General features: G+C 26.5%; 1 protein-coding gene across 2 annotated transcripts in view; it reads right to left on the bottom strand.

Moving 5' to 3' along the window:
- Positions 1–971: 971 nt before the first annotated feature.
- Positions 972–12,661, bottom strand: part of LOC107438379 (calpain-9) — an 83,329-nt gene continuing 71,639 nt past the window's right edge. Inside the window, exons 10-19 of one of the 2 annotated variants that reach the window (XM_021146964.3) lie at positions 10,813–11,018; positions 9,425–9,497; positions 9,298–9,333; positions 8,186–8,243; positions 7,771–7,835; positions 6,584–6,652; positions 5,370–5,448; positions 5,165–5,278; positions 3,314–3,369; positions 972–2,396 (exon numbers count right to left, since the gene is read on the bottom strand). In XM_021146964.3, the coding sequence (XP_021002623.1) occupies positions 2,370–2,396; positions 3,314–3,369; positions 5,165–5,278; positions 5,370–5,448; positions 6,584–6,652; positions 7,771–7,835; positions 8,186–8,243; positions 9,298–9,333; positions 9,425–9,497; positions 10,813–11,018 (783 nt within the window). In that variant the 3' untranslated portion in view covers positions 972–2,369. Of the gene's footprint in view, positions 2,397–2,472; positions 2,516–3,313; positions 3,370–5,164; positions 5,279–5,369; positions 5,449–6,583; positions 6,653–7,770; positions 7,836–8,185; positions 8,244–9,297; positions 9,334–9,424; positions 9,498–10,812; positions 11,019–12,661 lie in introns of those variants that run through there. The other variant, XM_071178497.1, reaches the window with a different exon arrangement.

Raw genomic sequence — 12,661 nt, 5'->3', positions numbered from 1 at the left:
TTTCTGTAATATGTTCCGGAAAAAACGGATTTTTTGGTAAAAAGTACTGGAACCCTAAGTACCGGTACTTTTTATCTTTATTTCACCCAGAATTTCTTACAGTGTATTTAATTATTAATTTTCTTTTGCGATTTCTCTTGAAGAATCAGTCCGACATTGCTGTAACCTTTATAGGGTATTAAATGTAACCAATGCTCAAATTGCAGTATAGTATCAGGTGATCAATTTCAAGACGAACGATAATGTGGTTTTATTTGTTTTTGTTTAAGGTTTAGAACGATATTATTGTTCAACGTATACAGAAGTGAGTACAGTGTATTTAAAAAATTAAATCACCATGCAGTCTATATTTATAAAGATAATCATTTCCATATTTTATATTTAAATGTAGTTTTTTCGCTTTTTAACACCACATAATAGAAGTGTAATTAAATCTAAATAAGTTAAATCAATCCTATTTCCAGTTTTAAATTTTTATTAAAAGTGACAATAATGTATAAATAAATTAGAATAATGAAAATCAAAATCATGATAATTGCATGTATGTGCTTACTCCATATTCTAAATTTCTTGAATACTTTTAGACCAAATAATTGACACAAAAGAGAGTAATTTTCAACTCATTCATTTTTTTAAATAAAATTTATGCGACTCCATCAAAATTTTCCAATCCCTAACAGAAATAAAAATGCATTTTCTAGAGTAAAGTCACAAAACACAATTTTTTTAAATATTTATTTATTTATGTACACATAAATTGTGTTGATTTTATACATGATAATTTAATTTGATTGCACATTAAGATATATAAAATGCTTCGAACATATAATGAAAAAACCTTTTAAAACATTTTAATTAAATTATATATTTAGCTTATAATACAGTCGTTGATTTCGATTAGGAAAAAATACTGTTGATGTATGTAAATATTTTTAAGTAAAATTGAATAAAAATAAAAAACACTGAAACACTATTTTTTAATTTATTTTATTACAAATTATTAAATGTAATAAATACATTGAAATTGAAAAACCAAATATATTAATGATTTCCTAGTATTCATAATGAGAATAATTTCAAGTATTTACTGAATTAGGAGAGTACTAAAGTTTGCTCATGAAATTAATGAATGTAATTTACAAATATGATTGATAGTTAATATTTACTAGACAAAATGCATTTTATCAATTTTAGTAGTTTAGTGAAACTTTCTTTTTTATTTTAATATCATAAAGGAGATAGAAATTTAACCTTAAATAAAATTTGGTTTTATTTCAAATGGCACAAAGACCTTATTTTAATTTACAATTGACTTACTTATTTGAATTATAAGTAAACTTTATCTAGGATTAAATATTTTCCTTTATTTTCTTTTCGGTATTTGGAGGAATACCAATAATTAAATTGAAGGTATACGTCTCCCGCTTACTGCATCGGGTAAACTTAAGATGTGATTTGAAAGTTATTAAATTTTGAAAATAATTAGATCAAATTCACATCAAAAAGAAAAAATGTAACTATTTTTCAATTTTACGAATTTCAAATTATTCCACTTACTGTGATTCGGTTATTAGTTTTTTTACGAATTGTTAATATATATCTTTTTGTTGAATTAAATTTCAAGTTAATAGTATCTAAAATTAAATTAAATAATAAAAATGTAGCTCAAACCATAATTGAATCGAATTTTTTTATTAGTATCTATTTTAGTGTAATAAATTGTTTAAAGTAATTTACAATTAAATTAAGCGGACTTAACAAATTGCTGCAATTAAAAGTGTTACACATACTGTCATTAGGCGATTTTTAGCAGTGGAATTTTAACTTAATTTATGTTATTTTTATCATTCTCTATGAAATGTAGAACTTATAAACTATCAGCTTCTCAAAACAGCGTAGTTTTTCTTCTAGAAACAATGAGTTTGAATGAAATTATATTAATGAATAATACAAAAATAATTATACTCTCTTATTATGATGAAAAGAAAATGTTATGATATAAAAATCTATAACCATGGCATAAAAAGATGAAAAGATCTTAAAGAATCAATACAAGTAAATTTAGAAATTATCACAAGAGTTTTGCGATGCACTCTCATTACTTGTAAATTGCAAGGACTTTAGCATTGACAACAAAACTCTTATCGTTTAAAGTTCTTTTCTCATGCAGTTTGCATAATAAATATTTGATATATGTATCACATAAAAAACATACATTTTATGTCTATGACTAGAATAAATTATAATGAATGTAATCTCAATAATCGGTGTCTTAATTATAATCGAGTCTTCATCGATAATAAAAATATCCAAAATTGATTCAAAACATAATATGATTCGAACATAAAGACTTCTATTAGAAGAGTGTGCTAAGAGTACACTGTTAATAGAATCATCTGGAAAAAAGAGAAATAAAATAAATAAACAAGTATTAATTAATTCTTACGAATTAATAAACAATAGGATTGAATAATATTAGAAGAGTGTGCTAAGAGTACACTGTTAATAGAATCATCTGAGAAAAACAGAGAAATAAAATAAATAAGTAAATATTAATTAATTCTTACGAATTAATAAACAATAGGATTGAAAAAAATTTATTTCACAAATTCAGAAATTTCTCTTTAGGCAATGACGTATTTCGATTTCAATTTATGTGTTTAAATTCAGATTACTTAACAAATATTGCACTGTCATATAATTATATTATTTAATTTTTAAAAGTGTACAAATAATTTTTACTAGTTTATATTTTCATCAAACTTATCAAAACCGAAAAAAGTAGTCTTAGTACTGATTTATATGATTTACGGTAAATATGAAGTACGACATTTATTATAAAAATTTCTTTCAACTCTGAATAAATTATATTTAAGGTTTTATTCTATTTCGCGTTCTTTGTTATGGCTTTTAATGTTAATATCTTTAGTACTTTGTTCATTCTTAATAACTTTTACAATTAACTCTTAAAAATCATTTTTATATTAAGCATATAAATTTGATTTATATGATAGCTCTACTAAAAATTTTATTAATTCAAAGTTTTTTCACTGTGGTTAATTTTCATTTTCCACCTTTCACTATGCTTACTATTCTTCATAAAAGATTTGATAAGACCCATTTCTTTATTATATTTTCCTTCAGTAAGAAGAAGGCTTATATATAATAAGTATGATAAAAGTAAAACATGGTCATGACGAATGATAAAAAGCTTTATGCATGATAAAAGTGTGACATAATATGGAGAATAAAGTATTAATGCATCTATAGTAAAAGTTATAATCCCAAAATATTATAAAAGTAACAAAATTACCTCTTCCAAAGTCATTGCGTTTTCTTTCATCTTTTTCTCGACTGTCACAAATCTCTCTGAAATTTATAGTGACAGTAAACATCAAAAATACATTTAATATAAATTTAGAAATTTTCCAAGTTGAAACAAGTTAAGTATATTAAACTAAAATAAATAAATAGTTTCCAAAAAAGTGGATGAAATGTTACAGCTTGAAATAATTTTTAAAAATATGATAAAGAAATAACTCTACAAGTAAAATACAAAATACAAATCATTCAATCCAAACATATGTAAAAAAAAGCTTTTAACAAATATAATTTAAGTAAAATTATCAAAGAGATGAAGTTACTTAAATATTAGTCAGGAGTATTTTGGTTTTAAGGATTTATTTCAGTAATTGTTATTCTAGTGGTAAGATTGAAATAGGTAGCACTTATGTCAGAAAATTAGGAATACTTAAAAGATTTCTATCAAAATTTATTATTTAATTTAATTTTAGATACTATTAACTTGAAATTAAATTCAACAAGGAAATATTGAAAAAATACATATAATCAATTCTTAAAAAAACAATAACCGAATCACAGTGAGTGACATAATTAGAAATTTGTTTTGTAAAATTAAAAAATAGTTAAATTTTTTCTTTTGGATGTGAATTTGATCTAATTATTTTCAAAATGTAATAGCTTTCAAAACACAATTATCATCATAAGTTTACCCGATGCAATAAAAGTGTGACATATACCTTTAAGTTAATTATTGGATTTATGAATTATTAGATAAATTCTTTTTCTCGCTTTCAAATTTGACTAAAAATGACTCTTTAATCCAATTTTCCTTAATCCGATAACACAAATTCAATTTTAAAATAATTCATTTATCAAATAATGAAAGTACGAGGTAATCTGTATTAACTATCCTTAAAATATAGTTTTAGAATCCTTCTAAAGAAGATATAGACATCAGTTGTCGAAAACTAATATTTAAGTTAGGCAAACTGTTTTTTTTTTTTTTTAAATTTCATCTCGCCATCTTCATATATGATTCGTTAACGTCTTTGTCATTTCCTTGTTTAAATATCATTTGGAGACCCCTTGTACGCTTACTTTCTTTACTTCGATGACCAGGTTCAAGATTATTGATTGTATCTTGAGCGTTGAGATTAAAAATATCAATTGAAATACGATCTAGAAATACAGCTGTTGCATAATTTATTAATCCCTCTAAGTTTTAAGCATAGGCTAACCTATTAAGCAGTAATAAATTATGTAAAAGCATTTTGTACTAAAAATTAAATATACTTTTATTTTCTGCTTAAGAATGTAAGTTGATGGGATATAGGTTTTTAAGTATGCACTGTAAAAATTTCCGGATCCGATGAGGCTGAAAAATGCTAGCACCATCAGCCATGAACTCCATCATACAATAAAATCTATTTTTACCGTAAAATTTTCATCGTAATTTTTACTTTAATAATAATTTAATTAAAATGATTTTACAGTAAAAATTGTGATAGATCAGATTTTTGGCTCCCTAACATTTTATGGTAAGAAGTACCGGTGTAATTATCACCCTAATTTGATCTGGAATTTTTTTATAGTGTAATCAAGAAAACAAAGAATGGTAGAAACTTTAATTAGACAATAAATAACTACATATATCGTATGATCTGCTTGTCCTACAATTCTTCTAACCGTAATATTTTTTAAGCAAAAAATATAAATTGGTAAGCATGTACCACTGATTGTAAATGTACCACTGATTGCAAATGTACCACTGATTGCAAATGTATTTGTAAATGCACCACTGCTCTGACGAACCTTTTAAAAAGCAAGTTGAAACTTTTGAAATGAATTAAACCATACTCACCATGAGCCAAATATAGTTTGACTAGAGCCAATAAATACGCTTCTGATGTTAAGATGCTGTTTTTAGTACAACGTAAAACTGCACATTCTAAAACTTTGTTGCTTACAGTTACGCCTGTTAAATATTTAAAATTTGATTAAAAATGACGGCCATTTTTTATGAAGCAGAATTTCTAAAATTGATGATTTCCGGAGAATTTCCTTACCTGCATCCCATAGAAGACTTCTAAAATTGAAACTACTTGATTTGCTTCTGTTATTGGAATCGTGCTTAGCAAAAGCAACCTTTAAAATATATCTAAGATTACTACCAAGACTACATTTAATGTTTAAAAAGATTACTGAATGTGAAGTTTTATAAAAAATAGTTATGATCAGACCTGATGCAATATTTCTATAACTGTGAATTTCAATTAATGAAAACAAGCCGAATAAATTCATTTATAGAGGATCTGATCTGCTTTCATGACTATTTGTTAATTCATTGTGTATTAATATTGTATTTAGATGTTGGTACAATATTATGTACACTGTGTAAGTAAAAAGAATTCAGCAATATTCATTAAATTTACTAATACGAAAAAGATTTATACATTTATCTTCTTCCTCTCTTAAAAAAAGGCAATTATACTCAAAGTTTAGCAAAATATTCTGTGTTAGTAATATTCTGTGAAATGTTAAGCGAGTTAGGTATTTTTCATTACTGTCGTCAGTCACATTTTTGAAAATTCTTTAATAATTTTGTCGATTTGTTATTTTGTCTATTTATCTATTTATTAGCACAAATTAAGATATTTTTAACCTTATATTTCCTTAGGTTCTTCTGACGTATTTCCCTTTAAATGATGTTTGAAAATTCATAAAAAAACGTTTGAGAATTTGTAAAAACTAAACAGAAACCATTTAAACAAAAAATTGCCCTTTTATTGGGAAGTTTTTCACAAAAATATATGAAATATAACAAATTACTATTCTACATTTAAAGTCGACCGGGACATGCCTTAAAATGTGGTGCAACCTTAAAAGATAAATATATACAACCTTAGTAAGTCTTAAAATTTGAATAATTTTAATATTTATCTTAATGTATTATTCTTATTAGATATTTAATTAATATAAACGTCGTTTTAATAAAAATTTCTTGAATACTGCAAGGGTGGTATGTCTGTAGTTGGACAAATCAAAAATATTAGTAAATTTTGTCAAAAATGAAATTTGTGTATTCATCAAAGAAAATTTCCTTCATATTTCTATTTACATCACATATTAGTATTAACTAAAATATAATACAAATATGTGGGAATAATTTGAGGACCTGATAATACTTTATCACAAAAACATAAAGACAATAAAATTGAGAAAAAAATATTTTGAAAATAAAAGTGCGTCTTTGAAAAAAATAATAAGGGTGCTAACTTACTCTCCAGTATTGCAAAGTATAAATCAATCCAGGTAGCTCATTTCTACTAATTTTACCTGTAATTAAGGGCTATAGACATAGTTAAGAAATATAAAGTTATTAATTTTAAAATTATCCTTTCTTTAACACTTTGATTTTTACTATGATCAACTACATACTCTATATATATGCACTATACTACAGTGGTAGAAAAACTAACTGTATTTTAATAACTGATATAAACTGACAGAGTGTAGAGTAAATTCAGTTAAAGTATGAAATAAAAGTTTGAAAAATTTCTTCAAAATTTTCAGAACTTATTTTATGAATTTTATATAAAGCAGTAAAACTAAACACTAAGTATTTAAATTCTACAAGTAAAAATCTGGAAAACGATACTCAAGTAGTTCAGTAGTTTTAAATGATATTCTAACGCTTTAAAATTTATATAATTCTATGTTTTTATAAATAGTTTTAAAAGATCATTGCGGATATTTTTTTAATTAGGAGTGACTATGAAATTAAATGCATGGCAAAACTACCGAAAAAGCTTCGACATAAAATACACTGGGAAAAAAGTATGGTTAAATCTACTAAAATACGGTAAAATTTTGCTTCTGATTCTATAGAAACCACAAAGAAGTCGGTAAATTTCACCGCTAAGCCAAATATGTGATAAAAGTTGTTAATTTGATGTTGCAAAATTTGATAATTTTATCATGAAACCTTACAGCATGACATAATGAGAAATGATCGGTTAAATTTACTTTTTAGTTTTTTATTTTTTACTAATTGAGAAGTAATAAGGGCTATAATTCTGAAAATAAAACATTTTGGGAAAACCTTTAAGACATGAAAGGAAAAAATATCAAGTGAATGGTTTAAATGGGATATATTTTAGTTTTATTAACCAGAATTATAGTTTTTTTTTGCCATAAATGTCATTACCATACAGCACGTTAATTTTGCCAGAATTGTTTTTCCCCATGTAAATATGAAAAAATTATTATTTTAAAATTTTTATGTAATTAAATTGTGTATTTTTATAAATTTACAGTTTAAATACATTTTCAGCACATATATCTCAATTCATTATTACAGTACATGAAATTAAAATTGATTGCGGAACCTTTAATTTAGAATAAATTTTTCCTTTTAACAAAAAATGTATGAACCAAATAAAACATGTTCACTGTAAAAAAGGATACATCCCTTAACATTATAAGATTACGGCAGAGTTCTAAGCTTGGTTTCTCGCATAACAAATTGAGAGCTGTAAAAAATAACACCACACAATACTAAGAATTAAACACTTATTAAATAATAAGCTATACTTTAGTATAACTGTTATGATATGTAAAAACAGCAGTTTAAAAAACAATTTATTTCTGCAATATATCTTTGAGCAGGTAATTTAAAATTGACAGTTTATAAAAAGCAGTATAATGCATGTTTTTTAAAAGCAGCATAATACGTAATTTTTTTAAAAAAATGAACAGTATTACAAAATGCATTTCTTAGGAAGTTAGTATAATTAGCATTTTTTACACAAGAAACATGAAGTGTGTTTCTTAACAAGCAGTATATGTTTCTACTTGATTGATAAACATTTTAAAAACTTACACTTCCAACTAGATCTCAAAATTTTTTGTAATGTTAAGGCATCTATTTCAGGAGGAATCTATAAAATAAAATATGAAATGATTTTAAATTAAAAATTTCGCAAAAATCTACAGCATAGTGATGTATAGCTAACTTAATCTGCAAGTATAACTTAAATTTACTCGCATATCGTATTTTAAACAAGAAGAAAAGCTTAATCGATTTCAAAATGCAACAATTTTGGTGCTTAAAGCTGTATTCATTTTTCAGTTAAAATTATTAAGATATATATTTCATAATGAAATAAGTCACACAAAAATTGCTATTGCAAAAAATAATTTTACTAATAGGATTTAACATAGTTTTGTAAAAGTAAATAAGAACAAGTGCATAGAACACAAATAACAAAGAGGAACAGATTTTTTGATGCCTCTATAGAATACATGATTTTGTCTTATTCAGGAGTGAGGTTTTTAAATCTAAAATAAGTTTTTCTCCTGAAGCTATAGAATTTTTTAAAATTACATTTTCAGCCCATTTTTTGTCGAAGTATAAAAGTTTAAAAACGTTACATATAGCAGGAAGTCACGTAAATTTTACGACAAACTTCCAGGGGAAACAGGAAACATCATCAAGATTAAAATTGCATAGGAACAAATGTCCAGAAATGCCATAAGTGCGTTTCCTTTTTATGACTTGCTCAAAAGTACACGATGAAAGAGTTCATAATAGAGAAGCACCCCTAGCGGCGTATGATGACATTTCCAGGCATGGGTTCCTATGCAATTTTAATCCTGATGGTGTGCCTTAACTCCCTTTGAAACCCCCGCAACATTTATTTAATCCCCTGTCATATATAATGTTTTTAAACTTGTACATTTCGACAACACAACAATAGACCAAATGTCATTTGAAAAATTGAAAAATAAAAATGTAGTTTGTACAGAAAAACTGATTGAAGATTTGAAATCAGCGAAGCAAAATTATCTAAGATTCCAAATTCTTAGATCAGAAATTATCTAAGAATTTGCTCCCCAGTGTAATTTTTGTTTAACAAAAACAATTTTATAATCACGTTCGCCATAGACAGCTGTTGAAGCTGTTTGTAAAGTGGTATAAAATGTAAAACTTACTTTATGCATTAGCTTTGTTAACACAGGAAAATCCTTCTGAAATATTTAAAAATTGGAGCTGTTATTCTCGTTAACGATTGACAGAAAAAATAAAATGAATTCGAATTGAAAATTAAATGTATCAAACCTGAAGAGTATTCATATCTGCATTAAAGGTAAATGTTAATTCTCGGCAAATCATATTTTCATCGTTTACCTCCCTACAAAAAATTTTCATATAAATTAGTACAGTTCTTCAACAGCGTTACAAAATAGTTACACATTTGGGTGTGCTAATTACTTTTTTTTTCTTCTTTTCTTCCAGACGTGGACACGTACCTAGGTTTGCAAAACCCTTAACCGTATAGTCCACGTCTGGACGACAGTCTAGCTCGCACAAAGCTCATAACTGCACAATACAGATGATACAGATGACAATAAAGATGACAATAATTCGTATCACATTACTNACTAAATTCCACGCAGTCGGTCCTATGCAAGACCCTTGTGGGCAGCCTTTTTGAATTGTTTTTGTTACATATCCCCGATTTGTTGCTAAGATGGCTTGCCTGTTCGTATTGATGCTTTCTATTATAAAACAAAGATTGGATGGGACTTGGTACATTGACAATTCTCTATTAATTAGATCATACTGGATATTGTCAAATGCCCCTTTGATGTCGAGCGATATTGCGGCGACGTGTTTGTGATTATTTTTTAAGGTGTGCTAATTACTGTAAAATCACTGAATCTTTAATAAATATTACTGTAAAAATTACGGTACAATATTTTATGATGGAAATAGATTTTACGAATTGCCGGCCAAAGTTTTGTAAATCTAATACAATGCTGTAAGTTCTGAATGCAAGGTTAGTTTTAGATATACAATGCTGTAATTATACAATGCTGTAAGTAAGGTTAATTTTAAAATCCTAGAGTTATGTTGATCTTTAATATTGTCTTTATTCTAAAAATAAATTTCAAGGGCAGTGATTACATCGCATCCTTTATTTGAATTATACAAAGTAAGAGAACTTTAAATATTCCAGATAATGAGTAATTTATTTAGAGTGTTGCAGTTTATAAACAAATTATTTACATGGTGCTGTGTAATGATAGCCTTTAATGTGCTTTTTTAGTATCTTCGTCAAAAATTAAAACAATGAAGTAAAGCTGGGGTCGCAAATTAATATTTCACCGAAGAAAAACCAAAAGTACTTCCGTAATAAGATAAATCATGGTACGGGAATATGAAACAGAAAGGATTTGAAAGACGATCCTTTGGAAACAGCTTAATTTTCAACCTCCAATCAAACCTGTTTTGTTGTTTATTACATTTGCCTTTCTATGTTTTAGATGATCAGATATTGTAAGCGTTTTTAATTTTTTGTCAGTTAATTCACGATTCCCAATGTGAAACTTTGTTTTTCTATTTTTTATAAGGATTCTAAAAATGCATATGTGGGGTGGTTTTTAGAGAACATCATGTATAATTGGGAGAAAAATATTAAAAATAATAAATATGAATAGTTTTACCAAATGTTACTCATTTCATCAGTAAATATTCTGAGTAAGAACTTTGTTTCACAATTTGGCTGAGCTGTAAATGGCATGATCACAAAATCACCCGGTGGTAGTGTAAAAAATATGACAGACTCCCTGACTGGTGGATGCTGAACAACATCTAGAGGTTGGTGGGTGTGCACAAAATGACTGTTGATGCGTGATATATTTGGAGGAACCTGTTGAAAAATATAACACTCATGTACAATGAAATATAGATAAAAATTTATTTAACTGAGCAATCATTATAAACTAGAAAAATAATTCACGAATGAACATCATTCATTCAGTTGTGATTGCACCTTTGCAAATTTTTTGAATTGTTACAAGAAGTTTTCAACATAGAATCTTAATTGTATTACAAACGTGGAAAGCTGCAGTCTTGTATGATTTTTTTTAAATATTTGTACTTAATACATTGAAAAATGTATAATGATCATAATACCTGTCTAAGTTTAATAACTGTCTGGAGTTTATATGTAATTTAGTTAATTTACTCAATTGTATGGTATTTGCTGTGTATACAATGGGTGATTTTTTTGACAAACAAAGAATGGGAAAAGAATTAGAGAAAGAAAAAGATAAGGAAATCTATGTGAAAAATTTTTAATTTGGAAAATAATGGAGCTTCATAGAAAAATATTTGTTGAAAAGCTAACAGTTTTTATTTTTAAAAAAAATATCGCTAGAAAGCAAAACCCAAGATGTTATATCAGTAAAAAAACTAAAAACAATTGCTGGTTTATAAATATTTTCCGAAGTGAAAATTTAACAACGTATGATTGCAGCATGATAATGTTTCATCAAAATTGAACAACGTATTATTACTTCATGATTACATATAATGAGAGTTTCACAGCGGGTATACACTTATAATTTTAAAATAAATAAGAACAAAAATTCCTGGTCAAAGCAGCTATATTTTTTTTAATAAATTTACACACGTTACTCTGATTTTCACCGCAAACTCATATGGAGAACTTCTTTTACATACCAGTTTTAACATAAGGAAACAACTAAAATAAATAAGGTTTTTACACTTGCAACCAAACTGATGTTTAACTGTCATTTAATCTACATAAACAATTTAATCTGCAATAACAATTTACTATGCATCTCCACTGATTATTTCGCTACTTGCAATAGTTTTTTTTCACGCAAAACTGGAAAATTTCGAGAATTATTGGTAATCTCATTATTAAAGATAAAAATCGAAATAAATTCGTAAGTTATCATAAAATTTAATACTTCGAAAGTAGGAAAAAAAGATTGATGAAATCTATAAATCTCTTCGTTTGAACCGTTCGTATCATTGCGGCATTAGTCTTGGCACAACTATTTGTTGACAAAAAGAGGTATTTTAAGGTTGCTTGTTACCCGTTTGTTACCAATAGCACTTGTAACACCAAAACTTTATCATAGATTTAAGTAATCAAATTTAAAAAGAAATAATTTACATGGGAATGTAAAAACCAAAAAACCGCAGCAGCTCAGTGCTTAAGGCTCTAAACATTCATTGTGAAGAACCGCGTTTAAACCCACCCAGCTTTATATCGATGGGCATACAGCAAAATTTTTATCTAGCGGAGCATTTTAGAAATCTTTTAACTAGACATCGGCCAGTTGTAGCATTTTTAACAGAGTCCACTTGTTAAAACATACAGCCATTGTAGGCCATGTTATGCATATAAGGCATTTTTTTGAAGTTATACTTCTTATGCGACTTCACGTGGAATCACGTGGTAGGATCCAGTTTTCCCTCATTCATTTCCATATTGTTTTGGTTCTCATACAATAGTATTCCTAAGCTTTAAATATTTCA

Source organism: Parasteatoda tepidariorum, chromosome 3 (assembly GCF_043381705.1).
Source record: "Parasteatoda tepidariorum isolate YZ-2023 chromosome 3, CAS_Ptep_4.0, whole genome shotgun sequence".
NCBI lineage: Eukaryota > Metazoa > Arthropoda > Arachnida > Araneae > Theridiidae > Parasteatoda > Parasteatoda tepidariorum.
The sequence above is the reverse complement of the archived record's forward strand: the minus strand, read 5'-3'. Positions and strand labels throughout refer to the sequence as shown.